Source organism: Gobius niger (genome assembly GCF_951799975.1).
Source record: "Gobius niger genome assembly, chromosome: 20".
Taxonomy (NCBI): Eukaryota; Metazoa; Chordata; class Actinopteri; order Gobiiformes; family Gobiidae; genus Gobius; species Gobius niger.
Window position 1 is genome coordinate 11586368 of NC_136871.1, and position 16148 is coordinate 11602515.

The 16148-nt window shown below is 42.2% G+C and overlaps 1 protein-coding gene across 1 annotated transcript in view; it reads left to right on the top strand.

Annotated features, from left to right (window-relative positions):
• The first annotated feature begins 10331 nt into the window (after positions 1-10331).
• Positions 10332-16148, top strand: part of suclg2 (succinate-CoA ligase GDP-forming subunit beta) — a 94561-nt gene continuing 88744 nt past the window's right edge. Inside the window, exon 1 of the mRNA XM_079579316.1 lies at positions 10332-10422. Coding sequence (XP_079435442.1) covers positions 10339-10422 — 84 coding nt within the window. The 5' untranslated portion in view covers positions 10332-10338. The remainder of the gene's footprint in view (positions 10423-16148) is intronic.

The following is a 16148-nucleotide window of genomic DNA, read 5'->3' on the forward strand; positions in this document are numbered from 1 at the left end:
TCGGCACTACTTAAGGAAGAGTCACTGACAGTGTTAGATGGCTATGCTGGTCAGTACCTTGTGTACATGACAATGAAATAGGCGGTTTGCTGTTTTATCATTCCATGCCAATGCACTGACTCAGAGGAGTTGCCAGTATATTGGTTGAATTACGAGTTCAAATCAGTCACCAAACAATGGCAGATATGGACAGATGGCCAAAAATATGAACAAACCCATGAAAGTCTATTCTATGAAAGTCAGTTCTCTTTTCCCCTTCACTGTGCCACCCGAAAGTGAGGTCTGGACCCCAAACTGTGAACTTCTTGTTAGAATTTTTGCCATGGTGATTTTGTCATTACTTAACTCTTTGTGCAAATCTTGTGAATGTGCAAATGTATTAGTTTATGATGGTGCAGCGGTGGGAGTTGAGGAGGGTTTTGGAGGGGATAAAGAGTGAGTTTATATGAATAGATTGGAGGGTAAATGATTGAGTCAAACATTTATTGTTGGTCTAAGTACAATGACAAACTAAACTAAATACAATAAAAGCGGACATTTATGCTTCTTTCAGGAGTTGTGCTCAAATGTTTACATACCCTGGTGATCTTGGCCTGATAATATGCACACAAGTTGGCACTGTTATCTGTGGTTGTAATTATTGTGTGTGTACTAAAGGTCAGTGAGTTTTTGGGCTCCTGACAGACCCTTGCATCTTTCATCCAGCGCTGCACTGACATTTCTGCTTTCTGAGTCATGAGGAAAGCAAAAGAATTGTCAGAGGATTGTTAGAGAATAAAATCAAATCGCCATCTATCTGTGAGTCAAGCTGTGCTCTGTCTGTCGTAGCCTTGACTGTGGTGCTCGGGCGCCTTTCCTCAGCTACTGAATGTTTTGCTTGCATATCAGTATGATGCTAGACAGAGGGTGTTTATCCCTCTTTTGTGGAAGCATAGACAGACTTGAATGGTAGGACTAGTGCAATGTCTCGAGTTCATGTCTTCAGGTCCTGTACTGATGGTAAATAAACTTCACCTGCATAAGACATTAAGACTCCTGCCCATTCTTCATCTATCCTCTCGGACACCATTTCATTAACAGGATCTGCAAGAAAAGTATAAAATGGGACAGGGTTATAAAAAAGATATCAAAGGTATTGAGTATCAATCAGCAGTGTTCGGTCAGGTTGACCAACAAATATTTCAGCAACAACTGACTGGAAAATTGTGGATGAAAAGAAAAAAAACAAGAGATACTTGAGAACTTCAGCTGAAAAACAGGACTCTTGAAAGAAAAGCTATGTAGCTGTTTAAAGATGCACAATAAGGAGGCACTTGATGAAAAATGGGCAGCATGGCCATGTCGCCAGAAGAAAGCCATTACTTCGCAAATGCTACAAAGTATCCGCTTACAACATACCAAACAGCACAGAGACAAGCCTCAACATTACTGAAATTATGTAATTTGGGAGATGTTTTTGGCCATAACCATAAACGTACCATTTGGAGAAGTCAACAATGCATGTGATGGACGGTGCACCCTTCCTACAGTGAAACACGGAGCTTAGTGATGTTTTGGGGATGTGTGAGCTTCAGGAAACTAAATTGACTTCAGGATAGATGCAGCATGTTATTAAAGAATACGGGAGGAAAAGCTCAAGGCCATGTCGACCTTGACTACAGCAGAATAAAGTGAAGGTTCTGGAGTAGCCATCTCAGTCATCCTCATGGAGATGCCCAAATCACATTGCACCAGCCCCCTATGGCTCCTCCTGCCACGGGAGGACGGCCTCATGATTAACCGGGCCTGTTGGTCTCTCATAAGGAGCTTGTCTGACCTGTCACCTAGGACCTGTTTGCCATGGGAGACCCTACCAGGGGCACGAAGCCCCCCCCGACAACAGAGCTTCCAGGATCATGCGGGTGCTCAAACCCCTCCACCACGTTAAGGTGGCGGTTCCTGGAGGAGTTTCTTTTTTCATTTTGATTTAGTTATACATAGCATAAAATGCACAACCACTTACTATGAGCAAAAAAAAAAAAAACTTTTTGTGTTCTCTGAGAAATGACCAAAAAATCAAAACTTCTGTCAGGGTATGTAAAGTTTTGAGCACAACTGTATCTTCAGCTAATCTCAAGCCCACTGATGTATCACTGTTTCCTGCAGAGTGAAGCAGCTTATATCACAGAGAGAACACACGCAGGCTCTTGAAGGTCACTGTGGCACAAATGACTTTGCATCACGTCTGCGGATCACCTCTGAATAAAGCGTGTCTTCTTCAGCTGAAGCAAATGTTTGAGCACACTGCACCAGACCAGGCACCTCCATATTCTCTCTGCATCGCCGGTGCCTCCTCCTCCTTCCCCCACCCCTGTGACCCGCGTCAGGAGGAGCATGATTTATCACACCAATATCCCCCTCAGAAGCACACTGATTGCTTTGATTCTTCTATTGACATTTCCTACCATCACACCTGCATGCATTTTTCATGTTTGCCCCATGATGGAAAGCCCGCATTTCAAAAAGCTGGCAAATCAAGACATTGCAAATACAATTCTTTTATTGTATGCCTACAGCTCCTTTTGTAGCATATTTGTGTTGCTGACCGTCCACCTCTGTGCCTTATACACTGCTGGTTCATGTGAAGAGTGTGTCGGAGAGGCGGAGAGGCGTCCTGCTGACTCTTGGAGGTCACGGACGGGGACTGCTGATGTGCGGCTCTGTGAGGGGAATGAGAGGCATGAGATGAGCAGCTAAAAGTTTTAAAGGATGACCCAGCCCTCCTTTGGTGGCGAAGGTGGCACAGCGTGTGCCGAGGGGCCTGTGAAGGAATCTCTCTCATATGCACATCTAAGCACATCTGAGCACTTCTGAGCTCCGCTGGCCTGCGCTGTGTTCTTGTCTGGTGCCGTTGTGTGTCTGTTTGGAAATACCTGTCAGTGTGTTTTCTGCCGCACTGCATGACTTTCTGTTTGTTTATAGAAGCTGAACGACCCAGTGTGGGATGGAACACTAAATCTTGAAACTGGAAGCTTGAAGCTTGTATATTAATATAAATGTTTTGAGTGTTTTACCTTCAAAAGTGATGACCCTGCCTCTGAACATATTCACACCTCTCTATCAAAGTAGAGATGTTCCAATATTGTCGACTGGACTTGCTTAAATGTGTTGAGGACTTTTTGCTTCAATTTTCTATTCTTTCTCTTTTTGTCGACAGTAGACAACAGTTGATAAGATATGCCACATCCACAATCACATGACACTTCTGAAGAAGATGGCAGATTTCTATCAAAACATGTTGAGTCTTCAATTGAGGTTCTTGAGTCATCTTCTGAACGCTATAGTTGAAGTGTCGACCATTTCACCTCTCATCTAAAATCCAAAAGGCTTATTAGTCAGTGCTGATGAAACCTTTTGGATGAGAGGCTTGCCTGTTTGTCTGAGAAATAAGAAAGAAAAAAACAAACATTTAAGCTGAAGGCCTAATTAAACTCTGGCCACTGCTGGTAGAAGGGGTCATGACATTAATCATAAAAACAATCACATCTCTTGTTTAAAGCAGTATTAAGTAACTTGTTAACCTTAATAAGCACGGTGGCAAAATGGTTAGCACTTGTGCCTCACAGCTTGAAGGTCCTGGGTTCGATTCCCACCTGGACGGGACCTTTCTGTGTAGAGTTTGCATGTTCTCCCTGTGTCTGCATAGGTTAGTAGTAAAAACATGTGTGCAATAGGTTAATCCTCCAGCCAGGTGTTTCTGACCACCAGCCTGGTCCCACATCATAAAGATGGGTCCCCAAGCGCCAGCCCATGCTGGCATCCCACTGCTCCTACAGGTCGCCCAGCGACATTGCAAATGCAGAGAACAAATTTCTCTACAGAGATTGATAAAGTTTTACTTAAATCCTATTGGGAGTCTTTCATCTCCCCCTGGTGTCTCTGGCCAGAAAACCACAATTGCAACTTTGCGGCCTCCGGGTAGGAGCCACCAATACACACTAGTGGAATCACGAAGTCGAAACTAACAGGCTAACGGGCAAAGCTAGATTTGGGCTAGCACCACTTAAACAGTATTTACAGCCAAGTTTTCAGTGAAAATAATGTTATCCATTTGTGTAATTGGATGTACAATATCCCTCTCTCCCTTTGTCTTTTCTATCAGCGTAGTATTTACTCTCATTACTCTAAGAGCGAAACGTCTTCCACTCAGTCAACCCAGTCCTTGAAAGAATATTTGAGAACCTCTTTTACGATGAAAGATTTCAAGACAACTGAGAGCCTTCAAAAGCACAAACGTTGAAAAGGTGTTCAAAACTGTTGGGTATTTGATAGGGCTGAATAAAGCATTAGTAAAAATTAATATATCCATCTCATCAAGACGGCCTATCAAATGCCTGTTAATGTTTGATCATAGATGTACACTATATATTCAGCAACTTTTCTTTTTTTTTCTCCGTAATGCATTTAAATTAAGAGATCAATTGACTCCATTAGTTTCTCGGGTGTGATATCATAATATTACGTTGCCCCTGCTTTGATCTGAGCTATTTCTATCCAGGGAGCGGCTGAACAACCCTACAGAACATCACACACTTGAAGAGGCCGCACTTCACAAGCTCCGTCTGATACATCTGTCTCCAAGCGCAGACGTGGCTCGGACTATTCTATTCTGCAGCACATTAATGGAGGACCTCCAGCTGAGTGCGCCTCACAGACATCTGGGAGGGGAGATATAGCTACAACGTGGCAGCTCCTGTCATTGTATTGATTCACTCTCGAAAGCTGACGGCTCCGGCAGCACAAGGCAAGTCTTAACTTTGGAGGATTGTTATGGATTTTATAGTGAGTGAAGTAAAAGTTATTTCAGGCAATGCACAGGTGACAACAGATAAAAGAGGGATAGAAAAATCCCTTGATGTGCTATTGCACAGAGCAATGTTTGTAAACAGTGAATGAATATATGAAGTTAGGCCCAAAATTGCAGGACTGCGAGCAGAATTTACCAGGACAGGGATGTGCACATACTATTTAGTTATTCATTTATTTGATATAGACATACAGCCACTGTTTCAGACCTCTATTAAAGCTGTTTATGACAGTCTGTAGTTCTAAGTCAGTGAGCAGACAGTCCCACAGTCTGGATCCATTAAAAAAGAAGGACTGTCCTAAAGATTTTGTAAATTTTGGAAGAACACAGTCCCCACTGACCGAGGCTCTAGTGGAGGATTCACTTATCAGCTGTTGTCTATATCACTTATGCACAAAGTTGGCACTCCAATATGTCCTGACCGAGAACTTGCCTGGCCATCAGACGCTCCATTCTTTCATGCGCACACATCATTCATCCTATTGAACATGTTTTTAGTGGTAGGGGAAACCGGAGTACCCAAAGGAAACCTCCGCAGACACAGGGAGAACATGCTCCAGACAGGAGGTGTCGTCCTGAGGCCCTGGTGAATAACTGCATGGATGAAGGATTGATCAAACTCATGGCAACTTATAAAGAATTAAAGCAGGATGTATTCCAAGAGTTAAGTCCCAAGACTCAGTGGCTCTATGTTATGTTTTTACTTGCCCTTAGTCGGCCCAGACTGAGCAACTGCTCAGGGCCTGAGGCAACCAGTGGCCCCCCAAGAGTGCCTACATTTGAAAACTTTGAAAACTGTGGAACAATGAAATTCTGCTAAATTTGTGTTGCCTACACTTATTTTTGAACTGTTAATGTGTGGGGAAATGTGCTTAGTAGTTAACGCCGTCTCAAAAGACTCTTCCCTTTAAACAGTTAGAGAAGTTAATTAAACATAATTGGACATGGACTGCACAGGACCATGCACGAAGAGCACAATGGGGCAACGGTGGCGGGTTGTCTCATGATCGGAAGGTTGGGGGATCAAATCCCGGCTCCTGCAGAGGCACTCTCATTGTGTCCTTGGGCAAGTCACTTCACCCGGTGTCTGCGTACGTACATTGGTGTATGAATGAGAGTGTCAATGGGCGACTGGTACCTTGCTGTAAAGTGCTTTCGGCCTGATGAAGGTAGACCATTTACCAATCATCAACATTGAGCCCGATTAGAACAAGTTATATAAGGTGCCCCGTGTCAAATTATGTTGAAGTCCTGAGCCGGCCCTGAACTTCTGGTTTACAGTATGATTTTCCACCCAACCACAAAATCCAGAAATCTGTATTCTGCCCTCACCCATATGCAAAGCTGTAACGCTGTGTGGACTAAGGGTTGCGCAGAATATGATGACTAATTATGTCTGCCTTCTGTCATTTCCGAGATGTGCTGAGTACAGATTGTGTGCGTGTCCCCTTGACAGACCACCCCAACTTTCTTTTTCTCACCCCGCCGTCACTTGATATGTATTGCATTTTAGTATGTTATCCCTGCCTTTTTAATTTTCCTGTCAGGCATCCTGCAAGCTGTCTCCATGCACGTCTAAGCTTTTAGATTCTGTGCCTGTTGACTCAGCAGTTAAGCGTATTAATTCCTCATCTATCCAGCTCATTTGATATTCTGTCAGATGGAAAGGGAAAGTGTTCGCCGGCTCGATACCTCCACCTAAATCTATATGTAAACGTATAATAGAGCCGGGCAGCTTTAGGAGGATCACCACGCGGTAATAACTCTACTGCTACTTCTATCACTCACATGCTCCGCCAGTGCTTTAGCCCTGGAGGCAGTATATACATATATTCACTGAGGTCAAACTCACTTGCTCCTTGGGCAAGAAGTCTCGGGCATTTTTAAGAGAGCATGAGCGCCGGTGGAATGAAATGAATGGGACGGATCTGCATTCAGGCGGAGAAAGGGTCATTAAACTCGACCGCTTTGAGTGAAACGGACAGACAGACGGACCGAGAGGAAAAATCTCCCTGATGCTTGTGGGATCTGCCTCGTTCCTCCTGTGATCTCATACGCTGTCCGGTGAGCCACTTTAATGAGATGGAAAGAACGTTGCTGTCATTGTCTCATTGACTTTTAAGGCGTGCTGTTGAGCGGAAGGAAACTTTACAAACTTTTATATTTAGATTAAAAGAAAGAAAGGAAAGAAAGAAGGAAAGAGAGAGAGAGAGAGAAAGAGAGAGAGAGAAAGAGAGAGAGGGAGGGAGGAATGGAAAGAAATATAGAAAGAAAGAGAGAGAGAAAGAGAGAGAGAGAGGGAGAGAAAGGAAGGAAGGAAAGAAAGAAAGAAAGAAAGAAAGAAAGAAAGAAAGAAAGAAAGAAAGAAAGAAAGAAAGAAAGACAGAAAGAAAGAAAGAAAAAGAAAGAAAGAAAGCAGCTTGCAGCTTTATAGTTTTCTTTTCCACTTGACATGTTTCAAAGTAGGAAAGGCAGTTTAAGACTAAAACCTGCCAGCTGTGACATATTTTTTTGTAGTGAGGACAATGTAAGTGCTGAAAAACTCAGTTAAAAAGCGTATGTTCTTTTAAAACAGACATCAGTTGCAGATCTTCATAGCATCAGCCTGGGGGAACAGAGCTTTTTTGACAGAATGACAGGATTCCTCAGATACCTGAATGAAACAAACCCCTGCTAGTTCTTCAGTAATTGAAAAAAAAAAGATCATGACATTGTTTAACCTCTTAACCCCCACCTGAACCGAGCACATTTCCCCCAGTTTGGCATTACCCAAATCTAAAAGCTTGGGAAAAAAACAAAAAAAACATCAGAATAGCAACAGAAATGCGACGGAAAAGCGACAAAAATAGGTAAGAGGTTAAAGCAGATATGAGCTCTACAAAGCAGGAGAGAGAAACCCATCTTTAGGGCACCTTGTAGGACAATGGGGGGAAAGAATAAAAACTAAATAAAGTTAACAAAAGCAAGGCATGATTATTTACACCGCGCATTTCGTACACAAGGCAACTCAATGCGGCTAAAATACAACAGCATTAACACCATGCACAGGATCGGAGTTCGACAAACTGCAGCTGATGGGTAGACAGTCTGGTCAGAGTATAGTCTGGAGGAGATCGCCCATGGGAGGGAGTGTGGTTTGTTAGCGGAGCACCCCCACTGCGCTGTGCACCGACAGCAGGGCTAAGGGCTCACCACACTGCCCGGCCAGCTGGGAGCTGTGGCTTTCACTCTGCCTGGCGCATTCTGACGTGTTGCAGCTCACTGAGTGGAAACCCGACATAGATTATTGAGGGAAACCACAAATTAGTTGCTCTGCCTGCGCATTTTCTCACATCTCTCCAGGGAGGAGGAGGAGAGGCATTCAGGAGCATATGGCAGGAGAAAAAACGACTAATAGACGGAAACTTGTATGAGTGTATGAGTATGACCAAATGAAAATAGAACACGTTTATTTTACGGACTTTTGCCTATGTTTTACTCCCCATTTTGGGTGCTTGGAAGTACAAAAAATAACTCTTTAATTGTCCATAAAGGTGATAAGAATGTGGTAAGAACTAACTGTGGTTTGTTTCCGATTCTCTGTTAGTACATTGAAATCATGTGCAGATGGTAACCAGGAACAGGCAGCTCTGTGGCATTTTATTTTGTTCAAGAATAAGAGCTCCTCAGCAGGCACGGACATTTCATTCTGCTGAGAACATTCGATACAGAAGTGTGTCTGTAAGAACATTTTGGTATATGCCCTATTCATACAAAAAAAACAACAGGAAATGCTGAAGTGAATCATCTTCTGTAGGTATGCCTTGGACCTTTTGCCATCGAGCATGCTTCTCTCTTCTGATACAAAGACGGCATGTGGGATTTGTTCGCATTCTGGCAGCACTTTTCACCTCATTGTGCCTTTACAGTGGTTACTTTCTGGAATATTTTTGCAAGCCTCGGTATGGATCACTGAATGCCAAAGCTCTTATCCAAAATGCACTATTTCAAAGTATCAAATAAACATGAGGCGGCGTTCTCCCAGCTGACATTAAAGTGGTGCGTTTTGTAAATTTTTCAGAAATGTCAAAGTTTTCTTATGCAGATTGGCGTTTACAACTTGAGCGTAACAAGGATGAGGAGAGCGCTTGGTTTGGCGTGCATGAGCCCACCCGTGTCCCTCTTTTGCAGCCTCCTGACACTCATGCATTCAGAGCGACTATCTCCTCCCTGTCTCTCCGCCTCAGTCATAATCACGGCTCTTTATGATCACTTTGCCCTCTCTGCCCTTTCAGATGCTGCATGTAATGAGGGCTCTGGAGGGCTGCAGTGTGAGTGGGCTATTTAGCTTTTTAGACAAGATCGGAGCACACGTACCATGGTCCAACCCCTCACCAATATGCTTCTATCTGAGCTCGGTTGTCCTCATGGATCTGTGCACAACGTCACACACTGCAGATGAGCAGGTTCACCCCTTTATTTAAAAATCTTCCAGCTAAAATGTCCCTCTTTGCTGAAAAACATACAATTCAAGACCATCACAGGTTTCAAACCTTTTCTTTTTTTTTTCTGAAGCCCTTCCAGTCCAAAAAAGGGAGGGAATAGGGAGTGCACTGTTCTATGACCATGATGTTTTAATCGAATCACTTTCCTCTTCTGATGGCACCATTCTTATTTTGTTAGCAGTATTTAGCTGGACCAGCTTTTCCTTTGCTATTGTGCTGCAACTTGCTCCAAATCCATCAATAATTGTATCACATGAATACAGGTGAGAAACATTTGAGGTTTTATAACACAAATTATATAGTATACCTTAGGGTTAGGGTTATTTCTGTATATATTTTCAGGCAAACCACCGCAATAACCATAGCATGTGCTTTGACGTTGGGTTAATCATACATAACCCTGACCCTGCCCTATCCTATGAAAATAACATTTTGCTGCTGGGCAGTATGTGAATGTCACCATGACACCACAATGTATCACATGGTAATTAATGATTTAGGAGCAAGTTACGGCACAATTGCGCAAACAATCGATGGTCCCGGCAAAATATCCACTGCCTATTTTCTTTATAAACAGGGCTGTTTAATTGTGTCAACAAGACAACCTGCAAGACTAGCTGACACATAAAATAAATAAATACATAAATTCTGAACATAGATATCTACTGTCCCTTACAAGAAATGTGATTACTGTGGAGTCAACACCACAACATTCAGTTTAGCACGAAAGTGGTGTGTGGATCAAACGAAACACATTTATTCAGATTATTTTCTTTTATATATATATATATATATATATATATATATATATATATATATATATATATATATATATATATATATATATATATATATATATATATATATAAAAAATAAAAAAAATCCATCACTTGCGTCTTCATTCTAAAACATTGTGCAAGACCCGCCTCCATGACCAGCCAACCAATGAGTGGCTGTCCGCTCCTCGCACACGTCGAGCCTGCGTCATTTCCGCTCACGCGTGTCAACATGGCCGCATCCATGGCATCACAGGCTGCTGCAAAAGGTCTGAGGACAGCTACATCTAAACACGTCCTACTTGACAAACTGAAGGTAATTTCCATGCGAGACGCTTTTCCGTTCTCATGAGGCTCTGTTTGCGCTTTTTTTGAGCGCTGTCATTGCGTTTTAGAGCCTGCAGTCGCCTTACCTTGTTAGCATCGTTAGCATGGCTGGTACTAAGTGCTGTGACAGATCAAAGTTTAACCTGAAGCCCGACAGTTCTCTGCTGTTCTCAAGGTTGTTTTTACTCGCCGTGAACACAACGTGCACTTTGCATGAAGACACTTGGCTCAGAAAATATTAAAACTTCTCCCCAAGCTTGAGCTGTAAATCAGTGTAAAATATCTAAAAGCAGTAGGTCAATTCATGTTTTCTTTGTCTTTGTAATGTATTATTTTCATTATTACGTCAGCGTGTTTTGTCATTGCTGTTCCAACAGACTGTGCCTCATTCTTGCACTTTGAACTTAGACCTCTTTCCTGAACTAATCAGTTTTATCTGATGCTTGTTGTTAGGACATAACATCATTTCCCCTCAGTTCTTTGTGGACTGACAGAGGGACCAAATAAAAATAAACTATAACTAAAGCAGCCTTAAAGGGATTAATGTTTGTAAGAGTAATTCCAGTCAAATCAAAATCATTTGTATTGTTGCAAAACAAAATACAAATCTGAGCCAAATCTGAGCTGTTAGTGCTTTGCTGCTTGTGTGTTGTATAATATTGTCGTACTGTAGACATTTTGTCGATTCCCAACATTTTGAATCGTTTACTCCAGAGCTCGACATTGTTGCACTCGTTTATTGTTTGTTCTGTTTTTTTTCTTAAAGTGGGTTGGCAAGAATTGCTCAGATTTTTTTTTTTTTTTAGGTTCAAATATTTGGAGTTGGCCTCTACTTTGTTGTTGATCACTTGGCAATATTTCCCTCGGCAATAGAGTTCAGAAATGCGACCTCATATCGCTAAGCATTATGGGATTAGCAGCAATTAGTTATAAATACTGCAGTTATTGTTCACATTAAAACACTTGGACACCACAGTGTGTTTGATCTACTTGTTTTTAGGTAATGTTAGTCAATGGAAATGTATGCTAACAGCTGCAAAGATGGCGGATCTCCTTGGTAGCTGTGGAATTTCCCGAGCTATATACGTTTGTTAAGTGTGACGTCACGACTTCCACCTCCGGGTCCTACCATACCGGCTAATATGCGAGAAAAAAAACATTAAAAAGTCTTTAATACCACAATCAATATTTCTCAAACTCAACAGAGAGTTACTGAACCTACTTATTTCTCAGACTCATTAGCCAAAAATGCCACACCTACAGCTTAAAAAGTATTATTTACTAAAGTCACTACTTCCGGGGTTAGCGTAGCTGCTGCGCCGTTAGCTTTTTTCTCCGCTAACCCGGAAGTACCGATTTTGGTAAATATTACTTTTATAGCAGTAAGTTCAGCATTTTTGGCTAATGGGCCTGATAAATAAGTATGTTCAGTAACTCTCCGTTGAGTTTCAGAAATATTGATTGCAGTATTTTAGAGTTTTTTTGTAGTTTCTCGCGGATCTGCGACCCTGGAAGCAGAGCTGCGACGTCACCACTTAACAAATGTATAGTGATGAGGCTGATTCTATAGGGCAGGGCAAGTTGAAGAGATTTTGTGTTTGGAATCCTGAGTTTTGCCTCAGAATTGTATTTCTGGAAGTGATTGCTGGTGATCCGTTGTGTGCATACTTGAATGAAATACTACAATGCAGTGTCAATTTTGTGGACTTTAAACACAAAAAAAGTGATGCAGGCAAGCTGCATTTAAAAAGTAATTGAGTGTTCACTAGATCATGCTTCGATTTGTGCTCAAACTTTCCCTGTGAAGTTTTGCTTTTGTATGCCATTTCAATTCATCAGGAAGAAAAATGCAGAGTAAGTAGGAATTTGGAGTTGGCCTAAGGAGATTGAAACACAAACCCCACGTTCTGGACGTCTGCTTTTGTAGATGTTTATTCAGCACCTCTGCGTCTCTCCAGCGCTCAATGTGTAATCTTTCCTTTCCCCCGCTCTGCTGCATGTTTCTGCTCCTCCCCTGCGTCCCATTGGCTCGGGCGATAAGAGTATCTTGAGTATCATGGCTCCTCTATGCCTGTCACTATCAGATCCTAAACGACTGACAGACCGGTATCTGCGCAATAGATTCAAATGCACCTTGACAGGACAACAGCTGAGCGCAGGAATTCAATTTGTGGTTATTTGTCAGCAACAATACAGATGCCTCACCATTTCGAGATTGTTAGTCTGCAGGAAGCTGTTTAAAAAAAAAAAGAAAAAAAAAAAGGAGTAGATGCAGTGTTTGCGCCTGGTGCCCTCACTCTCTCTTTCTCTCATAAATCACATTTCCCGAATTCTTGTCTGCACAGCAAGATAATCCTCGGGCTGTTTTTCACTTTCTCTGCACAGTGGCACATTTGTAAACGTTTGCTAAGTTTGTGGTTTTTTTCGTGTGTTTTTTTTTTGTTTGGTGAGGTGTCTCGGCCCGGTAATCACCCAGGGGTGTCGAATCCCAACATGGCTTGAAGTGAAACGCGGGGAGGAAAGGTGTCTAAATGAAGCACGGTGCTGAATATTTAAGCGAAGGGGGTTGGAGAGTCCTATGCTCACCACCACGTCTTCGGCTGGAACTTCAAACGGCGGGCGCTTCTCCATCTGTCTCCACCAGAACACATTTACATTTCCTCCCCGCGAGGGATACTGCAGGACCAAGTTGGCTCTAACTGGATTTGAATACCGCTTCACCAAGGTTAATAGTCATTTCTGTAGCTGCTGAGGTGCTTAGGCTTTTTCAATAATTTAGAAGGGCTGCAGTCATTAGGAAGTGTTGGCAGCTTCTGGAATGGCTAATTCAGTGAGTGAATGCACTGCTATTAGTTTATGCTGCACTGTTGTTGCACTGTTGCTAATGGCAGGAAGTGTTAGTGTTTTAGTAAAGTAGATAGAGAAAGCAGTGCCAGCTCTCGACAGCTGTAATTCATCAAATGTGCAGTTTGTCGAGACGGCTCACTGTCTGCACAGCCTCATCCATCTCTTATGATGGAACAACATCACGCAGTACTGTAACTTTTCACTGACGCTGTTTTAGTTCGCAAAGTTTTAGTCGCAAAGTGTAAGCACCTTGTCGGTACTCATCTGTCCTCTTAACACTTGTTGGCGTAATTGGTCAGAACATATTGCATAATGCATCAGAGGTTCTGTACATCACGGCCATGTTATTTACCGAAGGGTGTTAACACGGCGCAAGGTTACATGTTTGCAAGTCAAAGTCACTGTTTGTTTTCATTTGGACCTGACATCAGTGGATCTCGCTCTGCACTTGGTCTAATTAACTATGGTAAGTAGTTCAATCCCTGTCTTTGGAGACCCCGGGCTCGGGTCCTCCTTCTTTAAGCCTGTCTGCTGAAGATTAGACCAGCCCGGGCTAAAGACCTCCACCTGATGCAAATCACACGCGCGCATAAATCCAGGTGCACTTTAATGCCTTCTGCTGTGGTGCGCCCTCGCTCTTGGATGCTATCCATTGATTCCCTAGTCGTTTGAAATACATTTGATTTAAATTATGATGTACATTCAAATATCACAAGTGTAAAACTATATGTACGTTCAATAGTCGTTTATGTTATGTTTTTTTTTGGTCCAGTTTTTTCCTCTGTTGGTTAGGGTTAGTTTGAAAGTTGAACACCCGGAGTTGAAATTCTCCTTGTGTTGAACTGCTAATCTACATCTCACCCCTTCAGAATAATATATATGATTTAAATCTGCATAAGAAAAATATAATAAAGAAAAATGCCGCTCTCAGATTTAAAGAAGAACCATGTAATTTGTTAACCTTAATAAATCTTTTTCGTAGTCCCTCTGGGGGTAATACAAGTGTTGATGGGATGATGGGGGGTCTTTCATCTCCCCCTAGTGTCTCTGGCCAGAAAACCATCCTTGCAACTTCCCTGCCTCCGGGTTGGAGGCGCAATACTCACTAGCAAAATCACAAAGAAGAAGCTAACAGGCTTATTTCTGCCTCTCAGTAATTATTTAATTGTAACAAACAAAACAAAAAGTCCTGTATCTACTGGATCCTATTCTGTAAACCTGCAAACCCTGCTCAAACCTCTGCAGACATGTTTAGAAATGCATTTGATTATTGTTTAAGTTTAGCTCGCTGTTTCGAACTTCTTCCAATTGTTAACAGATACGTCTAAAGTGCACTGCAAATGTGATCTGAGTCGTGATTATAAAAACATAAATCCACAATACTCATCAGACAAACTGCTCTCAGACTAAACTGTGCAGCCATATAGGACAGAGCTTTGTCTGTGTTTCCCTGAAAACGCATCTGAAATGACGAAACCCAGAATAAGTGAAAAATCCAAAAGAGGTATGGCCTTCCAGAGACATATAATATTCTGTTTCTGTCTGGATATGTGGCATGCTCCTGTGGTTGTCTTGCAGTGAACACACAGCTGAGATACCCAATCCCCAAATCCATTTCAAATTGTGTATTTCAAAGAAATTGCGTCAGCCCCTTCACTTTACTACGCCGTGCTTGTCTAATCTCAACAGAGTGCATTTATGAGTTGCAGCTGCCACCTCATTAGGAAAATAACACTTGAGTTCAATTAGGATCAGTGTGTGCTCTGTGCTCTCTGCTCATATAAAGTGCACTCTGTAATACGTATAGTTCCGCTTTGTGCTTCGTAAATTAAAAGGAAAAGGGCCGAGTTCATAACCTGAACAGGAACAAATCAATTACATAGAGTTGGTGAACTGGCAATCTGCTAATTTCTTAAACATTTGATAATGGCCTTTAAGGAGCATTCTGCTTAATTAACTCCACAGTCATTTGTCGTAGCTAATAAGCCAGAGTCATTTCAAAGGGGTTATGGTCCAGCCATGACAAGTAATGATGATTTTAACCTCACGAGACATCTGGAGAGTCACTGTATGATGTCAGCTACACAGCTCTGCCTCAGGGAGCTCCTGGCACTTTTATTAGAGAAGTGTGAAGTACTTACTTGACACTTGGTACAGCAGCAGTGTTTTAGACTATCCACCCAGCACCCTTTAAATATCTATATTGTAGCCTGTACTGCTTAAATGATTGAATTATTTATTTCATCAGATCAATTCTGGCGTACAACACGATTATGAGAAATGCAATTCAAATTACAGTTTTAATAGTTTAGTTTTTAGTTTTCAACTGTAAAGTGACTCTGTAAAGTCAATCGGCTCTATGCACACGAGTGACACGTGACTTCCCAGGTCGCAGTCCTTCCTCTCTCGCTATTTTTCCAATAAGGATTAGCGATGTCTTGCACAACTCAACGAGTAGTTCAAGAAAACATCACAGACAATTAGATACTGATGGGAAGTTACTGGATAGGTGTTAAAAACATTATGATGGATTTGCCTGGCCTGCCAGACACTTCTCATTTCTGTTCAAAAGAAGAACCGTCTGGGCGGCTGCTCGCAGCCAATCATTTTACAATTTTACTCACATCGGTCCAATCACGCACCAAGAGACGGAAGCCGTCACCTGTCACCACCACGCGCTCTTCCAAAACATTAAAGATGGCGGCGCAGCAACCGATACACTGTTTTATTCTGAACCTTTGTCTGTTTTGAATCATTTGGAAAATATTAAATCCCTAAAACCCGGAGCAAGAAACCAGCGTTCAAAGCGTTCCTCATAAAAAAGGAAGTTTTTGAAAAGGCTTCCTGCCGCTTGTTACAGTGATGTAT